Raw genomic sequence first — 19,978 nt, forward strand, 5'->3', positions numbered from 1 at the left:
CCAATTATTTCTGGTAATTTAGTTGTTCTTTGTTACCATAGTTATGAAGTGCTTTCTGAGCTAAGTCTTGGAGCTGTTTTAAGGAGCAAATAGTAAAAAAAAAAAAAAAAAAAAAAAAAGATGGAATCAGGGATAAGAATCACACTGCTGTCAGACTGGGGAATTAAAATGTATTTTTATAGCATACACTGCACGTATACAGTTTATTTAGTAGAACATGTTCTTTCCAATATACACATTTCATATGCAAAGTAATGTGAAAGCTACAAAACAGGCTAACTCATATTGAAAAGGTTGCAAGTTCCTGAATGACCGAGGCAGAAGCAAATAATGTTTTGAACACCTACTGTTTTGTAAACCTCTTCCTCCTGCACATCTGCAGATAATGGCAAAATTGATGGCAAAACCCCATGTTTCTCAGCAAATTTCATGCCTCAGCTGTGTTAATATGTTTAGTATTAACAGGTTTTAAAACACTCCCACATTACGTCCAGTATTAGGTGTGTACAGCTGTCCACTTGCATCATCAGTCATTTATTCAATAAATCAATTGACTGAAAACTGTATTTTCAAAACTAAACCCATGCCTTTTTAACTTGCATGAGACAGAAGCTGCTTTCTTTTCACATTTTGAATAAAGTGAACATCTGCCCTGGAATGAAGACTTTGTTTCAAGCAATTTTAAACATTTTTACAGCTGTTTTATAAAGAGACAAAAATGGGTTTCTTGATGTGAAAGTGCATCTGGGTAAGGGCAGGAGCCATGGCAATATAATGGCACAAGAAATGGCAGGCTTAAATTGCAAGAAGGAAGCCTTTAGTTTCAGCTTAGAGCCAAACTTACAAATGGTCCAAGGGTGGTGATATACCTGAAGGGCTGACTGAGGATGATCAAGGCACATCCAGAGACAATTTGTGAAATACAAAGCACAGGCTAGGAGGGCTTCCTCGAGGAATGAGTGGCATAAAGCTGATCCAGTCTTTCATCTGTGAGCCAGGAGTACATCAGACAAGTGCTTCCAAACTATATTTCCACAATGCTGTGCTTGCCTCCCTAATTCCTCTTTTCCAAGAAAGAAGACAGAAGAATTTCATACATGTATCTTGTTATATCTTTGGCAGAAACACAGTGATGGTCACCTACAGTTCATGTACAACCTTTCACTAAATGCACTATGTGAAGGGATTCTTTTGTTTTTCATGTGCAAAACCAGTTTTAAAATGGTAGGAGAAATTTTAAATTTAAAATTGCAGGAACCATTCTGATTTTTTCCAGAATTATTATTATTTGTTCTGAGATTCCTCAGCAAAGAGAATCAGGGATGTTTGTTGCTCGTTACTGTTGTATACCAGGTAAGGTGTCCTTTGTGGAAAAGCAGGGGCTGCTGTCCTGTGTAACAGCCCCAGCTGGTGTATAATGCTTACAAGAGGGGTGGCTCTGTGTTACTGCAGGCCAGCCAAGCTGTCCAAAGCAAATGAGTTCTGACAGAGACCTTCTGTAAGGTTTACCGAAGGAAAGAGCAGAGCCGGACTTTGGCCAGATACTTTCCTTTAAACACTTAGTTACCTTCTAAGTTAGCAAGAAGGTTTTAAATAGTTATTTCTGTGTTTGTCTGGTCCCTAGCAAAAAAAAGTTTCTGATCACATTGGCAAAAGGAAAACTGTTACAGCTGTGACAAAGGTTGATTTTAATGGGCATTCCAGTGATCTGCATAGTTTTCCTGTGGCAAACCTTTCACGTTCAGTAGGTAGCATCAATACAAATGCTTCTTTGGGCATCACTGTCACTTTCCTAATGCAGTTTCTTTTTTCCATAGTTCTTCCTTTCATCTTAAGGGAAGAAAAATATTCACATTCATGAGGAAAAAGAAAAAAAAAAAAAGATGTCCTTCTCAGTCCTGCAGCCTCCCTGCAATGGCCAAGGCGACCTTACTGCTATGTCTAGGATAATGCTGTCAGTGTCCCCCTTGCAAGGCAAGTGGCAGCTGGGGAAGAGGCATTCTTCCACAGCAGGAAGTCCCATCATGTGGTACAAGGCTTAAAGACAGGACACAGTTCAATAATTTTTTTCAGGCGTGCTTTCTCGCGAAATTCTCTTACAGCGAAGTAATAGAAGATGGTATCGAGACAGCAGTTCAGGTTGGCAACCATCATTGACACCTGAATGAAGAGGCTGATTTTTTGTTTCAGATTGCAGTCCACTATCACGTGCTGTCTCACCAGGCACTGTAGGCAGATTGCAAGGTGGACAGGTGTGAAACACACCAAAAACACCACAAGGTTGATGATAATTACTAGTAAGGAGCCTCTGTCTTCTGCTTTCTTTTTAGCACCGTTTTTATGATTCAGAAGAATCCAGATGTTTTGGGCAGAGCAGAAAACTATCACTGAGAGTGGGATCAGAAATCCAAAGACCTCCACAGAAACAATATAGGGAATGCTCCAGGCCTGTTTTGACATGTTGTGAAAACAAAGTAATTCATCTTTCTCTTGAAACATGTACATCGGGCTGCTGCAAAACCAAGTTACTGCCCAGATGAAGCAGCAAACCAAGATTGCCCACTTGGGGGACTGGTTAGCCCAACCTTCAAATGGGTACCTTATGCAGATATATCGGTCAATAGTAATGCAGACAATGATGAAGATACTGCCGTAGGTATTGACAAAGTACAGAGACTGGATAAAGGCACACAGGAGTCCAGGTGCTTCTTCAGTAGAGTAGTATAGCTTAAGCGGGAGTGAGAGAAGCAGCAGGATATCTGCAAGTGCGAGATTGATCATGTAGACTGAGGTTTTGGTCTGTCTGCTCCAAAAGCGGCAGAATATGGAGAGGGCCAGGACGTTGAGAGGCAAGCCAAGAATGAAGGTGGGGATGGAGATACCAGACTGGATGGTGATTGCTAACTTGTCGATGACTTCAAAGTCGCATTCCATGCTGTCGTTGGTCATTTCTCCCCTAAACCACACAGAAAACGGGTTGGAAATGTGTGAGTTTCACAGTTAATGCCTCAATATATCTCGCTGCATCTTTTGTCTGGGTACGAATTGAGTAAGCACATGTTCTAGCTTGTGTTTAACTTTCAGCATCGGTCAGTTTGGGGGTTTACAAGTATTTTAATTTGTAGTCGATGATCTCAGATAATCTGGCAAAATTAGCAAATGAAAGGCATTGCATCTTAGTAATACTTCTTTAAAAAGTATAATTTGTGTGGAGTAAGTATTATCATTCTTAAAAAATATACATATGCTTTAACAAACTATGCTCTAAATATGTTTTTCATAATCTCTTTAATAGAATCACAAATAATTCTAAATGAAGGACAAAAAATTGGAAGTTAAGGTTTCCAGTCCAGCTCAGCTAACCAAGTAGCTTAAAAGAAATTTTAGAAGTAAGAAGTTTTTAAGATGAACTTGATCAAGAGAGGATTCTCTCTTTAAAGGGCAGAAAGTGATGGGTAGCTGACAAGCACTTCCAAATTATGCTGGATTTTTCTAAAGAAAGCAAAAAACAGTTGTTGAGAGAATTTTTGTTTACATGTCTGAAATACAAAGACAGTGGAATAGAGAGCAAGAAAATCAGCTAAATACTGACCGAGGAAATGTCCGTGGGCTTTGCCAAATCTTATACCTCTGCTTTTCATGCAGATGTTGATATTGTGCTGGAGTTCAGAGGTGGGGTGGTTTACAGCAGTCAGTGGGGCATAATGGAAATATCTGAAATGGATAATCTGGAAATATCTCTGTATGTGAACAGAGAATGTATTCAGAGTTTAACATGTTTATGTTGTGGAAATAAGATTATTTCCAGCTCAAACTACTGAAAGAACTGGCACACAAAGCTGAACTTCCAACCCAGGAGTTACGGAGTATATTATTGTTGTATCTGGAAAAAGATCAGTCTAGCCTATCTGTTTGAAGGAAATCGGGGCAAACCTGATTAAAGCCGTTCTATAACTGCTAGGTCAAAGCTTTTTACAGATTTATAAATAAATAAATAACTGAAAACATGGTAAAGTAAGTAAGGCTTAGACAGATCTTGCCAGACAATTAACTTCTTTGATGAAGTGTCTGCTTTTTCAGACATGGACAAGGCTAAAAGTTGAGGGTACTCACACTTTAGAGAAGTGCACTAGAAATAACTATAGCAATAGAAAAACTGGGGATGCTTGAACAAGGGCAGCTAACTTTGTGATGAAATGGTTGCTAGAAGGCTGGTGAGGACTACGGCAAGTGAGGGTTAGTAGGGAGATGCACAAATTCAGGCATGTTAATATTTGGCAGTGTCTCCCCTGGTGAACCCACTGCGAGCGTGACCTGTGGGCTGCATGAAGCAGGGAGATGATGTTGGTTATGGGGCCAGATCCAGCTGGCACCTCCAGAGACTTGAGGAAATAGCAGCTTTCCTCTGACCTTAGGAAATGGCAAAAGGAAATATGATCATTAGCAGTGGATTTATGAATGAAATGAAAACAAAAAGAAAACCTCGATTTGTTAGTCTGAGATTGAGTCAATCCCTTTGAGGCAGCTACTCAGAAAATCCTGTGATCATGGTACATGAGAAGTGAGACAACTCCGCTAAAGGTGGAGATGTATTGATGCCATATATACAAGGGAATGTCAGAGAGAGGCTTCTGTCACCTGGGGCCAGAACAGGTAAGACAGGAGTAAGAGGAGATAGGTAAGAGTAACAGGTAAGAGGAGATAGGGGTGTCACGCTGTTGTGTGAGCATGTGTGTCCTGTGAGCTGGAGAACCCATTTAGCTGGGGAAAAGTCTGATGACATGAAACATTTTGGGGGAGTGACAACACCTGTTGATCCAACACTTCATGTGCTACATAAATATACCAGAAAATTGTTTGTGGTGTCTCTTAAAAGTATGAGTTTTGATTCTGCTGCCACCAAGTTTCTGTCTCACCAAATGCTTTTTCTGTAGAATTCATTAGTACAAAATTATAGATAGCATTGCTCTTGAAAATGGTTAGTTTCAGGAAGATGTTATCCAGCCTTTAAAGTGGTAATTTCAAGTATCTACCTGGAGTTCCTGATTCTCAAAAGCTTGATATTTTTAATCCTTTCACCCACCTTGTACTCAAATTTCATGTTATGAGTAAGCCAAGAGAATCGTTTGAAAACTATCCCTGTGAAGTAATACATCTGCCCAAGGTTATGAATAATCATTTTCATTGACAGCTTGCAGTCATTTAATGAGCATCATCTTTATCATATTGGCCAAATTATTAACAAAAATACTGAAGCTGAAAGATACTGGACTGTACTTCACACATCTTTCCAGTACAACAGACTGATTAGTAGTCCTCAGTGGGTACCACCATGTTGCTTACTCATTTTGTAGAAGTTTCATACAGATCATGTTCACTTCATCTGCTTGTGAGAATTTCTTTAGAGATAGTGTTTGAAGCATGCTTCCCCCTCCCACACTGTTCCCCAGTGCTGTCTGTCTGTGATAGAAGAAAGTCAAAGTACTTCGGTTTCAGTTATTCTCAGACAAATCTGTGTGAATCGATACTTACTGCTGAGTTGTCTTCTGGGTGCTTGCAACAGATTCTTCAGTGGGTGATTCAAATATTTTTCCAAATACTGAAGGCACCCTCAGTGATCTACCATTTCCCAACTTCTCCTTTTCCACCTTCTTAAGAGACAGGCAGTGTGTTTGCTCTTTCCCAGTCTTCTGAAGAAAACTCCTCTGTCCTCCAAGAGCTTCCTGAAGAAATTGCCTACAGCTCTAGGATTGTTTCAGACAGCTTCTAGAAGTCAAAAGATAATGTTAGAGTAGAGCCTGTGCTTAGCACTGCTAAAGGAAGGCAGTGTTAGCTGGTGCAGACCCACTGCCGTCACTGCGCCGTTTGTTCTCGATTCTTCCTATCGAGTGAGGATTTTGCACTTCTTACAGACTAGTTAAAAATTAATGGTTTACCAATGAGCAGAAGCTAGTGGTTAAGCTAGCAGCAGATGTACTGACCTAGGAAATGGAATACCAAGATTTTATAGTATCAGCTTTGCTGAATTTTGAGCCATGCAGCGGGCTGCATGAGTTGTTTTCTTTTTGCAGCTCAGATCTGAGTTCATCTCGCTCTAGCCTGTGATTCCCACAAATCTCGATGTTAATACAGGTTGGGAATGATAGATTAAGTATATGGTTATCCTGGAGAGCTTCACTGGCAGGAATATCCTCATCATAAAATCTATAACTTACTCTAAGTGTAGGTGTAGCTTTAATAATAAGGAAATGTTAATCGTATGACAGAACACAGCAAACCAATCATTTTTAATCTGGCTACAATACAAAAGAGGAATGAGGAAAAATCAGGTCACAGCTTCAAGCAGGGACTTTTACAGCATTTACCATAATTACCCTTCTAATCAATTCAAACCAAGTAATGTCACTGCTATGATGCACACTTTGTTTCTGTCTTCTACATTATTATTCACGTTAGGTATAAATTATTCTTTTATGGTTGCTCAGGAGAAGACTAAGATGGCTGGGTACGATAAAAAGTAGTCGGTCCCACATCTGCTATATATTTCATCTGTAGCTGGGTAATTTCTTACCATTTTATACTAAGATTTTGATTGCAAGAGAACATACTAATGCTTATCAGTAAAACTAAAATTCTTTCTTTCTGCTCTAAGACAAATAACACTACATTTGATCTTAACTTTTGATCTTTATAATAAATACTTATCAGACTAGCTTAAAAATAGTGCTCTACAGTCTCTGCTACTATTTGATTACTGCTATAAATTAAAATATGAATTATTTTACCTGAACCCTGGCAAGGAGATCAGCAGCATTGCTTCAGTCCAGGTTGTTGTACAGAGCATGACAGCATCTGTTTATAGACCATACCCAGAGGCTCCGTAGATGGCATAACCACATCCTTCTTTTCTTCTCTTTTTTTTTTTTTTCCTATTTCAAAACACACTGCCCTGTGTTTCTTCATACAGACAAGCAAAGGTGAGAGGATGTAGAGGTTTTACTCCTCAACTGTTTCCAGTCACTGGTCCATATGTGTGTGTGTGTGGGCAGTGTGTCTCTGAAGCCAGATTTGGTTTCGGACTAGCCTTTATCTGGTGTGAAGCAGCTGAGAGCTTTTATGGGTTTGTGGTGGCAACCTCTGAACTGAAGATTATTTCTTGTGCTGAAGGAGACATGGAGTGAAAAGTTGCAGGGAAGACTGTCATAGAAATAGGGCTTCTTCCCCCAGTTTCAATTTGCATAGTGGAGATCAGTAGTTCTGTACTCAGATGATTGTGAAAGATTCAGCTACTTACACACGTGCAGCTGTTAAACTATTTAAAGGGCCTGTGCTAGTTTTAGCCAATTCTGGTGTTTCATTCATAGTTGGGAGTTGACAAATATACGCTTATTGGCAAGAGGAGTGAGGTATACAGAGTACTAAACTAGTGAATTATATGTGAGTCATACAGTGGACAGGACACATTTTTCCTGAAATGTGCTGCCTCTTGAGCCCACAAGACACATGGAGCTTCCCAGGTTTTTCCACCAGCAGCACTTTCCTAATGGAGCCTGAAGATCTTCCTCTGCTGTGGGGAGAGGTGACTGTGTTTGCAAAGAGTGAACAGCAGCAATATGGGAGTGTTAATCCATTGCTGCTTTCAGGAGATGATGCACAAGGGTGGAGCACTGCAAAGGACACAAAGCTGCTGGTCTCCTCAACTCCTGGCCAAATGTGCTTTGGGGGGGACTGGTGTCAAATGGATGTTCATGGTTACATAAAGTGAAATAACTTATTCAAAATAAAAAATTACTGTTGTTCAATGACAAAGTGACATTCTCTGACGTAATAATTCTATCTTCACTCAATAAAACTGACCCACTGAGTATGGAATTATATATATATATATATGTCATATGGACGTTTCAAATGTATGAGTGCAGGTAGTCTCCTTCTGGACCTCCTGTGGTTGGAGTGTGAAACTCACCTGGTATTGCTGAGAGCCACTCTTCTGAGTTGTGATAAAAACTGGCTGCTCATTTACCTTACACATTGCAATCCTTTGTTGAGTCAGCAAATACAGGAAAAAAAAATAGCTCTAAGTAGCTCTAGGTGACATTTTTCAAATTGCCACCTAGCTTTGGAGGTAATTTAATCTTTATAGGAAAGCTCTGTTCTTCCCACAGGAATAGTAGCACAAGCATTTGTACCACAAGACTTGGAGAGGAAAAAAAAAAAAAAAAAAAGGAATTTCTTAACACTCTTTTTCTACCATTTTCTACCTGTCTCATTTGAAAATGAGATTTGAAGCCAAAAAAAAGTAGAACTCAAACAAAGCTTGGGTTAACCTTGTAACAAAATCACGTGGCAGAGGAAACGAAGCCAGCATGATTCATATCATTTGGGAAATGGGTTATAGAACTGGAAGGTCTGAAGGGCTTTACTACTTCTGTCTTCTCAGAGCTGTGGGGTAGCTGTGAGTCTCAGCAACAGCTTGTAATGAGTCTGAAAGCATGAAAAGAAATCTGAGTACAACTCGATATTAAAAATGCACTTTGATACTCAGTGCTGCCTTCACTCCCAGGACTGGGTTCATTCCTCATGGCTCTGTGAACTTCCCATTTGGTGTCACTTAAAGAAGCAGAGCTAAAAAATCAGCATTTCTGCACACATCAACCACACGTTTGCTAAGCTGGCAGTTTGCTTGTGATATGTGTGGCTTCATTGCTTGTATGTAAGCATTTAATTTGGTGGTAGGCAGATAAATTATGCTTTTGCAGACTGGCTCTTCACTGTTTTGAATTAGGACAGCTTTAATCTAGAGCATGTTTAATGAGGGCAAGTTGTGAATGACTCACTCCCACACCTGCGGACAGATTATCAGCTAAGAAATTAGAGCCCATTTCCCCTTCTCTTTGGTGGCTGCTTTTGTAATTTTTCCCAACAGGTGTGGTAGATGAACATGCTCAGCAGGGAATATTTCTGTGAGCCCTTTGTGTTCCAAGTGCCTTTATCACACAGCCCCTCCTGCTTACTAAATGCTGAATTCCAGAGACCCAGGCAGCTACAGGGCTCTGAGGTTTTTGATGGAAAGGAGATGGGAGGGTATTGTTTGTTTCAATTCTTTTTTTTCTTTCTTTTTTTTTTTCATTAACCGCATAAATGTGGTAGAGGTACATTGCTCGTCCTGCCTAGAGACAACGGTCTTGTCAAGCTTCTTTTGCCATTGTTGCCTTTCAGCTAGCAAACAAATAGTGGTTGGTGGGAAAAAGAAGAACCTAAAGAAAAGTCTGCATAACTAAAAGGGAAGTATATGAGCAAACAACTTATATGGTAAAAATAAGTTTGTTTGTTTGTTTTTGTTTTGTTTTGTTTTGTTTTTGTTTCTTTGTTTGGTTGTTTTTTTTTTTTGTTTGTTTGTTTGTTTTGAGACTGATGAGTTTTCTCCATGTTTCTCTAGGTGCAAGTGTTGCTCTTGCTAAGCCAGGCAGTACCTGTCATTTTCAAGGAATCAAAGACTGTTTCAGAGGAAACTTGTTCATACAGTGCAAAACCACATACATTTGCATTACAGCAGCTTGAATTCTGCTGTTCTTTTTTAATGGAAAATATATCAAAACAGCTTTGCAGTTCAGCTTTCATAAATGTCTAAAATACATGTTTGCTTGTATTTAATGGCCAGAATGGATTGAGCTGGGTTTCAGATCTAGAATTAGTAAGCTCAAGTGCAAATTAATCAAATTTCAAAGGTGGGGTCTGATGTGTTTCTGTGCCACTCCAAAGGCAAGTGTGACTTTCTGTTCTCCCAGGCAGCTATAAAACATAGAGTTACATATAGATTCTATAAAACATAGACTTCATCATCTAGAGCAAAAAGACTCTGGAAGAGACATTGCCCAGTGAAGAGCTGGGAGGTGAGTGGAAAACTTCCTTCATCCTTGTGAAGAAATAGAAGGCTCATCAGCCCAGACCTGAGTCTAAGTCTACCCCAAAGTCACCTTCAGTATTGTGCTGTGACTGGTGTCTGATATTTTGGTGTGTTTTTAAAGGTTTCAAAAACTGGATGGACAAACTGAGCTAAGCTAACAAGTTGTCTTGTTCTGGACAGGCTACCACAGCTTCTTGTTACCACAAAATGCTGAGATGTTCTAACTCCAGCTAATCAGCACACTCACGGAAAGGAGGACTACCCAAAGAGCCAGTGATGCTGTCTCCTACCCAGAAGATATACCTTGATGTTTCTTCTCTCTAAAGAACAGGTAAATTAAGGAACAAAATCAATTTTCCATAGCGACCTAGAAACTGTTCTTTGTATTTGGATTGGAACACAGTGTTTTCTTTATCTGGAGGCCTTTTGCTTCACACTAGTGCTCATCACTCTTTCTCTGAGCTTGATAATCATTCAAAGTCTGTCTCACAGTAAGTTATCTTAATTGCACTGTTGGGAACTTTAAATGGAGGCTATGTGGCCTCATGTGGCCACTTTTCTGCAGCAAGTGCAGGAAACTGAAAAACTGGAAATCAGGAAGCCTGGCAACTGTTCTTTTATGGGGAGCAGCCACTTCCAACCTCTGCAAGATGAGACAGGGACTTTTGACAGCAACAAATGTGGTTGTTCTCGGAGCTGGCCAGCTACCAGTATAGATTCGTTCCTGACTTCATTTAAGAAACCTTACAACGGAAGTATTGCATCTTGAAAGGAAAGGAACTGGTCAACCTGGTGAGCTGTCAGACGCATACTAGAATGGTTGGCTGAACAGAACTACAGGAGTAATATTTTTGAGGTAAAAATAATATCTTCAGCTGTATCTGATACAGAAATTCACCAACAGGACACCAAGCACACAGGATAGCATCTTCCTTATAACTTTAAAGGCCCGCAGTCCACAGCTGAGGGACAGAGCAACTTGCACCTGTCTAAAACACTCCTGGTTGTGGACATACCAGTAAGCTATAACTTTTCTTGGGTGTTCATAGCCAGGGGTAGCCAGCCAAGCTGAGAGCTTAGCTTTAGTGAAATTGTGTAAAAATAAACACAGAGCTTCCTGTACAAATGTGCTTTGCAGTCTGCTCCAGCGAGATTCACCAGCAGTGAACAGTGGCACTACCAGAGGAAATGGTAGGTGCATGCAAAACTGGGGTTTCAAAGGAAGCGGATGGCTAATTTCACAATCATCCAGTAGAAAAATAAAATAAAAAAAAATAAAATAAAATAAATAAAAAAAAGGCAGCTAATAGTTAGAAGGTAGACCACACAGCTCCTTAACAAACCTCAGCATTCAGGCTCCCATGGGCTATGATGTCATACTACAGTGAAATAGGATACTTCTCCTGACTGGCAGTATGTGGTTATTAGACATTATTCTTATTCCTCACTCAGAGATTGATCAGATCAGAGAGTCATGCTATGTTCACTAGTCTACATCATATAACACAATATTCTGATAAATGGGGTATAGATTTTTTTTTTTTCCTTAAAGAACCTAAGGAACCATTTTCTTTTCATCCCTTGCATTGCATTTAGTAATGAAACACATAACAAAACATTGCATTTCTGTTGTTATTATTTCCACTGTTGATTGGAACATCTCCTCGTGGACGTCAACAACCATTGCTACAGTCAGGCACAGAGGGTTGCCAGTGAAGGAAAGCAGCAGCAGCTATGCTACACGCCCCTGCCTTGCACAGTCATTCCTGTACCTTCAAGCAGAGGGCCTCATATGAAAGGGTAGGAGCTACCTTGTCTGCAGGGTTTATGCACTCTCAGTGTTATGACTTCCTGAAATACCTATTTCTGTTGAATGGCTTGGACTGAAAAAATGCTGACTTGTATGGAAACTGCATTTTTTCTGTTTTCTGTAACTTTACCTTATCCATATCTCCTCAGCACACAGAGTAGCATTTCAAGACCTGAAGCCCTAGACACCCAAGTCTGTAACTGCAATGGATTAGAGTCAAATGAAAATTACAGGTTGGCTGAAAAGCGACATTTCTCAGAATGGAGATGTGCCCTGGGTGATTGCAGGTGTAGTGAAGGTTGATATCTTTACATTTCTGATTTTTTTTTGCAAGGGTTCCACTTGGGCATTTTGTGCTTCACCATCCTAGAAGTATCAAAATGTTTATTGCCAGCAAGCTACAGCTCAAGGACAGGGTTAAAGTTGTGGTATCAGGTTTTGCAGTATTCAATGGAAAGGGGCAGGAGCATTGCTGCTTGAAGTTGGCTCAGATCCCCCTCTCCTCTCACTGGGTTCACCTCAAGTCTGGAGGGGGCAGAGAGTCAAGTGCTTCTTTTAGTGCCTCAGATATTGTTCTCATGTTTTCAAAAGCACCAACCACCAGAATCACTCAATGCTGTAGAAGAGTGGGACCTAATGAAAGTCCTGGGCCAAGGCAATGATTAATTGCTGTTATCTCAGCAGCACTGCAAAATGTGTGTGTTCGCGTGTGTGTGCCATTCGCACTGTTTACCACCTCCCTTGTCCAGACTGAAAGGGATGTATGAGAGCATGAGAGATCAAGTTTGTGACTAATAGAACTGATACTGATCTCTTAGCAGTGATGACACAGCAGATTGGGACCCATCTCAGGCATTCAAGAGCATGAACATGAAAATTAGCCTTGTTCTTTGTTATCACTTGGTTGAAGAAGCCTTATGGCTTCAACCTGAACAGCAAGTAGAGGAAACAGAAGCCAAAAATACCATTCTTCTAACAGTAATCCAGGAAACCTGTCACTAAAGTAATGCAGAACTATTTAATAGGAGCTCTTTCATCTGCCTTGTACCTGTGTGACATGAAAGTCTAAAATACTTTATAGCTAGAAAATGGATGGTTATCTCTTTCCTTCTGAGGCAATGCCACTGAAAGGAACTAGCTGGCTGATTTCAGCAAAAGAGCACTAGATTAAATAGATATTATTATACTTTGAAGATCATCACTCAAACTATCTGCATCAAAATGCATTTAGATCATTGCAGAATATGTTGCCTCCATTACATTTAAAATATTATGGCAATCAGTGTGCCCATGGCTAATATGTTGGCTTAGCTTGGTTCTTTTCTTGAAGTTTCTGCACAAATTGCTTTGTTGCAACCAGAGTGCACTGTCAGGCTGCATTTGTCAGTGCAGACTCTCCAGTCTGTGTCATCTTCATTTGTCACTGAGATTTACGGGTATGAGAAAGAAAATGTCAACCTTGCTGTTGCCATAGTCGATCTGAGAGCTGCATTGTCACTCTGCGATCTCTCCAGCAGAGTCCTGGCTTTAATCACTGAGTTACTTAACGTGGAGATGCAGGGAGTGCTGCTGAGAAACAGAAAGTGTCCATTAAGAGCTAGTCAGACATGAAAAAAAGAAGAAAGTTTAAGAAAATGCTTACAGGGTTTCCTGCATTTACTTGAAAGACAGGTAGTTTTGAGTGGTTGCCTGTGTTGGTAGCAGAAACAGGAACCAACAGTGCCATCTTGGGGTTGTTTATGTCTATAAGCCGGACAAGAGTCATCACGGTGGGACTTGACTTTTTCTTTGTGTGGTTCTCCTTTTCTTCACAGATGTATATTTACACACACAGCATTATATATGTGTGCGTGCGTGTGTGTGTATCAATGCTGTAATTACTTACTAGTGGTAGTAACTGTATTGTGCACGCAAGTTGCATGCACATTTACTTTATGGACCTTATATTGATCTCATCGCCTCATCTGCCCTACTTCACCATTCTTTAATAAGCTTGCTAGTCTTTGATAGAGGAAGTTCTGGGAAAAAAAATGGCTCTTTGGGAAAACACGTATCTGTTCTCCCATGGAAAGGGCAACAGAGCACATTTCCTCATTTATTCCAGCACTGAAGGGGTTTCACCCTGAAAAGACCTGACTCTCCTTGAATCTAGGATCTGAAGAGGACAGCAATGGAGGTAACTTCAGTAAGCTGTAGCTCATTTCTTCTTTTCCATATGCAACTAGCTATCTGTCCTTGCTATCAGACACATGAGTAGTATGTAAAATATAACTGATGGGCCTTGGTCTCAGGGGAGCTAGATACTTATCTCCTTCTGATTGGTAACGTTAGTGTAGCTGAGTTGATATGCTGTCTTTGTTCTGGCTGCCTGCCACTGACAAGTGTTTTACACACAAGTTAGTGCGAACAAATGGCTTCAGAAGTAAAACTGCACTTCATTTGAGTATAATCATGCCACTTACCATGATCACCTTCCAGCTTTCTGCTGCAAACCGAGTGCTAGAGATTTATTTGAAATTCTGAAAATGTCTGTTCCCTTTAGCACAGTTGCATTCCTATAAATAGCCTGTGTAGAAAAGCCTCATAACATGAAGGGGACCGAGAAGGTAATTTGCAGGAAAGTGAAAAACCTCAAACAAATGAAGAGAGCTTCTCAAATTATCCAGTGATAGAATGGCAGAAACTATCACACAATCAGACTTTTTTTTTTTTTTTTTTGAAAAGAGTGCAAAGCTAAGAAAAAAAAATTCGCAAGTAATTTCACCAGGTGACTAAAATATTCACCTGAGATGACAACTTTTGAATTTCTGTGAACACAATCAGCTGCAGGTCTGATGGGCGGTCTCTGAAAGACCCAGCAACTATCTGAAGCCCACGGTGATCCAGCTTGCCTGCTGGTCTTTCCCGTAGGAGGATTGCTAAGACCAGGGTGGTTGTTCTGAGGTGACCAAGAAACTTGTGAAGATAGGCCAAGAATGTAATAGTATTGCTGCCTTGAAGTCTTGTGCTTTTGGATTCCTTGCTGACCCCAGGGGTTTACATAAATGCACCATGAGTGACATATTGTGGTCTTGGGTAAACGAGTCTTCAGATTCTTAGGGTGGTGCTTGATGGACCAGCACTCATCAGCCATCAGTGTAGTCAAGGCAAGTCAGACCGCTGGAAAATGCAATCTCCAGCGTTGCTGATGTGATGCTGGAATTCACTTTTCTAGGTGAGAGGAAGATGTTCCTTTGCAAACCGTTTCACTGAGTCTAAACCTACAACTAGATTTGTTTTGCAGCACCCAGATATGCAGTGGCAACTGGGCAGATATGCAGATATTTCTCCAACTCCACCTTAAATCTGCAGTACTCCTCGACACTAATGCCAAGCACAACAAGCCTTTGCACCCCAGAAAACAACCTGAGGGTCATCTCCTGGCTTGAAGGAGCAGGGCTTCCTTGAGATGCCTGCAGCAAGTGAGACGGGGGGCTTGCAGACAGCTGGAGTCCGGACACAGCTCAGGGCTGGACCCTCTGCTCCTATGGAACAAAGCTGTAGAGGGCAGTTTTGGCACAGGGGACTTGTTAATCAGTTAAAATTAGTTAATTAGTTTTTAACTAATTTAACTGATTAAAGACAAGAACACAATTTGGTTATCACTTTAGCCTTGACAGAGTTTTCCTGGTGAAATGGGAGCCACCTGAGAGGCCCTGGGGTGCCCAGTTGTGCCAATACACTGTACCTCTGTGAGGCTTGTCATTCCCCATTGTTCAACACACACATTTTAAAATGAAGTTAATTTAACACCAAACTCTGTTGCCTCACAGCTTTGTTATGAAAAGGGCAGCGGTATTGCTTGTGTTTGCACAAATCGTGGTACAGCATCTGCTGTGTCTCTCTGATCCCATGCAGTGGCAGGTAGAAATGCTGAGCTTTTGCCACCTGTGGGAAGGGGCTTTACCCTTCCCCTGCCTCTCACGCATCTCTGAGAGCTTGCGGTCAAGAAATCAGTGCATAAAAGAACAAATGTAACAAATACGTGAAAAAGCGGTAGTATGTTCAGATTTTTATGTAGTCTGTCTACTAATTGGGGCTAGAGTAATTCATAATACTGCAAAACAAATGGATGTAGTTAATGAACGTATGAGCATCCTGTATTATAGCAATGTTTCCTTATGTTGTTATGTGTTACAAAAATTACTTTCTCTGTTTGCAGCTTCCTAATATAAATATTTCAAATGGTGTTGACAAGTTTGATAAATAGTTGGGAAAGCCAGAACATAATGGAGCATAAAGATGTATGCATAGTTTTACACATATGATCTGGGACTTCGAGTATCTTGGAAATTGAGTATGACTGGAAATGAAATGGAAGGTTATGTAGAAAAAAATCCACATGATTATGGAATATACAGTTTTTGAAGGTTTTAGAGAACTGTATTCAGTCTTGGGTCACTCTCACACCAAAAAAAAAAAAAAAGAGAGAAAAAATAAAAAGCAGCCCGATTCAGGAGTAAGTCTGAAAAACAGGAGCAAATACAGTGAGTTAGCCCTGAAATGCAGATGTAGCTGGGGGTACTTACAGTACAAATGTTGAAGTGTGGAGGGCATAAATAGGTCTTCAAATACATAAATGGCAGCTATTAAGATGAAGGGAATAAACAGTTTGCTACATCCACTGCAGATGGGAAAAGAAATATTGGCTTTATACTGCAGCTGGAAATAGTCTGCTTAGAAATTAAAATAAACCCTTTCAGCTGAAGATAGCTGATCAGTGGAAACACCACTTCTACCTCTTCTGTGAGGTGTTAGTGAGAGTAGGTTAGACAAACTTCTGTTCATTATAACATGAGAATGAGACAAAAGACTGGGTTGAATTAGAGATATTTCCTGTGTAATGTGACAGCTGTACACTGAGGGGTGCAGAGAAGACCCTAACTATTAGACACTGAATGGAAATCAATGTAATCCCAGAGCAGCATCAACTCTTACCTTGGTATGAGTCCTCCTTATTTTCTGCAAGTTGGCAATGGGCTTGTACCAGATGATGTCATTGCTGGTTTACCTTATACTGCAATAATTCATAATTTAGCACTGATTTGCTCCCTCATCTGAGCCTTGGCTACAGCTGACTGGAAGTCAGCAGTCAGTTCCTCCCCACAATATACTTTATAAAAAGAAACACAGTATCAGAGGTCTACAAAAAAAGAAAAAATAAAGGGGAGGGAGGGGGGGAAGAAGGCTGTGGCAATGAATTAACGTCAGTTTTCTTCAGATACATCTTTGCCATGTGTCGTCTGTGGATGAAGGTGTACTCCACTGAAGCAGTCCTTTCTGAGCTACTGACTGGAAATTGAGGTAAAGGAGCCTGTATCTTATTTTTATGTATTAATTTTAATGAGCTGGTTTCAGGGTATTAGCTCTAACTTTCACTGATAATTCTGCCTGGTTAAAAAGAAAAGGTAATATCCAGTGCATGGAGCTTTTTCTGTGTTTTTTTGTTGTTGTTGTTGTTGTTGTTGTTTTGTTTGTTTTGTTTTGTTTTTGTTTTTGTTTTGTTTTGTTTGTTTTAAAAAAAAGATAATCATAGAATGGGTTGGGTTGGAAGGGACCTTAAAGATCATATAATCCCAACAGTGAATTGAATGAACAGTCCTTTGATATCATTTTGTATTATTTAATTACTGTTTAAACACCTATAAGTATATTATTTTACTGTGAAAAGCACGACTGCTGTAGAAGGTAAGAGTAGAAATACCATGCAGCTACTGTAGGTATAGATGGCAAATCTGAGGTTTGCTCCTTATCATTGACTGAGTCACTCCTCCCTGGTTTGTCCATATTTCGTCTAGCATGGATAATAATCTAGTCAATAGCTGCAAACAAAGGTACCTGCTTAACAGGAAAAGAAACACATAAATTTAAACAGTGAACTTTAGGAGAACCACTTAGGATAAACACTGTGATTCTCCTCTGTCGTACTGAATTTGAATGAATTTTAACAGTTTGCCCTGTTCTGCTGCCTGCACTGTGAGCAAACTAATGATGGTCAAAGTGTTGGTTTTAACTGTTATCACTTCATCTAGCATTTTCTTAGTATTTGAACATCATCATCGCATCAACCCCCTGATCTAGACCAAATGAGGATGTGTGGTAGGCATGAGCTCTAAAGCAGACGGGTACTTCGAAATTCCCCTTCATGGCCGGGACACCTCTGTGAAACCCAGGCGCAGTCAGACACCTGCTGTGGTTTCGCTGTCTGTAATTCCTCTGTGCGATTGAACTGTCTGCTGTGGGAGAGGGCAGTTTTTGTGGCTATAGCTTGCCTAGAAAGAGTCAGGCAAAGCCAGTGTTACTGCCTGCAAGCAAGGGGAAGCTGAGGCAGCAGCACAGCAGTCTGTCATGTACAGGGGGGAGAGACAGTTGATAGAAGGAAGGTTTGTGTGTGTGTGGACATGTGACTGTAAAAAAAAAATAAAAACAACAACTTTAGCAACACAAGGGAAGAAACATAAAAAGAAAGACAAGGAAAATAGCACAGAAACTTAAAGAGAAAAAGACATTTCTTCATATCTCCCATCACCCATTTAAAAATGTGCAGTAGCAGCTAGGACAAGCTCGTCCAGCCTTGCCAGAGCTCTATTAACCACACCGTTTTCTTTTCGACGCCTCTTTGCTGGCACGATGTGAAAGTGACCCACTTTAGACAGGCGAAGCAGAAGTTATTATTTTTAGCCTCGTGCTGAAGCTAAGCCTCCGGCCCTGTGGCGAGGGCAACTGCTCCACCCAGATCCACAGCGGCTGCACTGCTACAGCAGTGGTGCACACGCTGGTTCCTGTCACTGCAGACATCTTTGGGAAGGAGACAGCAGTGGAGTCCGAGTCTCATTTGCTTATTTTCACACGCAGGCACACAGGCTTTGCCTGCACATTATGCATTTTATTTATTTTATTTATTTATTTTTTTATTAATCTAGGTGTTGATAACTGAGTGACATTCGTTACAGGGTGGGAATGCCAGGGTAAGACCTAGGGCTGGGCAGGTGTTTGTGAGGAGAAAGGTGCAGCAGGTGAGGCTGGACAGAGCTGGCTTGCAAACGTGAGAGCTGCTGCGTGGAAACACAGCAGCTCCATGGAAATGGCACTCAAACAACACGTGGTTTATCCTTGTGAAGTCACTTGTCACAAAGTGCCTGGGTGGCTGTATGCTTTTGTGGTTCGATGCACTCGAAGTGGCTGAAGGTACCTGGGTCTGGCGTGACACGGGGCCTGGTGGCCCCAGCCCTCAGCAGCTGGCCGTGCTGCTGCTGGCATGGGCGCTAGCTGAGGGCCAGGTGCATCGCATCAGTGACACACCAGGCTTTCCCAATACCATTTCAGTGTTGTTTTTGTTTGTTTGTTTGTTTTTGTTTTGTTTTGTTTTCCTGCATGCAGAATGTTTGCTATTGCAGACAAAGCTTTTCCAGAAGCCAGCAAACACATCCTTATCACTGCAGGTAGAAACATGCCTGTGAGAATTTTCTGTTTAGAGCAGCATTCTGGGGAAGGATGGGAATTCTTCTGAGAAATGGTATTTCTTGTTTAAGGGTACTCCCTGCTGCCCACCCTGTCCCTCATGGAAGTGAGCAGAGTAAGAGCACAAAGCATTTCAGAGGAACTGAATGTTTCATGCATCAAAACTGAAGCTTATGGATAATTTGTCTCTCACACACATTTCCCTTACCCCTTCCTTTCATTTAACCCCAAATTCGGTTTCTTTCTTTCCCCAAATCCAGTTGCTTTGTGGTGAGCCAAGGTCTTCCAAGTCACCCACGCGAACACCTGTGGGAGGGAAGAAACTGTCTAAAAACACCATTTAGGAAATGAGCAAGTTTTAAAGTTATTTTTCTCTTCCAGAGATGTTAGATATATCCATTCAGTAAAGATCATGGGGTTAGCTGCATGAGTGCCTCTAAATGGCATTTCAGAGTAAATCTCTGAGTAAAAGTGCAAATCTCATCTCTCATCTGAGTAAAAGTGCAAATTCCCAGGGACTCTCTTTTGGGCTGAGTTGAAGTTTGTCCCCAAATGCCTTTTCCTGCTTTCCAAAGCCAACCTCTGCCTCTCCTGTGTCCGGTGTGCCGGAGACCGCTGCAGAGAGAGGTCAGGTTTCCCTCTAGTGGTTTGACGCCCTCTTTGCAGCCCCGTAGCATAACTGTAACTTGGGCCTTTCAGGTTTCAGATCCATTTTTAGCTTTTGCCAGCTGCAGGTGGGTGCAAATGTTTCCCACTCAGAG

The 19,978-nt window shown here is 40.9% G+C and overlaps 1 protein-coding gene and 1 long non-coding RNA gene across 17 annotated transcripts in view; one reads left to right on the plus strand and one right to left on the minus strand.

Moving 5' to 3' along the window:
• The window catches only part of LOC311441553, a 76,935-nt gene that overhangs the window by 23,981 nt on the left and 32,976 nt on the right, over positions 1–19,978 (plus strand). For 12 of the 13 annotated variants that reach the window (XR_014696032.1, XR_014696033.1, XR_014696035.1 and 9 more), the window contains 2 exons: positions 10,088–10,238; positions 16,978–17,060. This is a non-coding gene — a long non-coding RNA (uncharacterized lncRNA). Of the gene's footprint in view, positions 1–10,087; positions 10,239–13,821; positions 13,894–16,977; positions 17,061–19,978 lie in introns of all 13 variants that reach the window. The other variant, XR_014696034.1, reaches the window with a different exon arrangement.
• On the minus strand, positions 149–9,273 carry GPR55 (G protein-coupled receptor 55). 4 transcript variants are annotated; one of them, XM_084529814.1, is made up of 4 exons: positions 6,786–9,273; positions 5,533–5,766; positions 3,593–3,740; positions 149–2,956 (listed from the first exon to the last, which is right to left on the minus strand). In XM_084529814.1, exon 4 carries the CDS (start codon positions 2,947–2,949, stop codon positions 2,023–2,025), a length of 927 nt encoding a protein of 308 aa, XP_084385940.1. In that variant the 5' UTR covers positions 2,950–2,956; positions 3,593–3,740; positions 5,533–5,766; positions 6,786–9,273; the 3' UTR covers positions 149–2,022. The 4 variants fall into 4 exon arrangements, with proteins under 4 accessions (XP_084385940.1, XP_084385939.1, XP_084385937.1 ...); XM_084529813.1 differs by lacking the exon at positions 3,593–3,740 and having other exon boundaries at positions 5,533–5,763; positions 6,786–9,269; XM_084529811.1 differs by lacking the exon at positions 3,593–3,740 and having other exon boundaries at positions 6,786–9,269.

Source organism: Aythya ferina, assembly GCF_964211825.1.
Source record: "Aythya ferina genome assembly, chromosome: 9".
Lineage (NCBI taxonomy): Eukaryota > Metazoa > Chordata > Aves > Anseriformes > Anatidae > Aythya > Aythya ferina.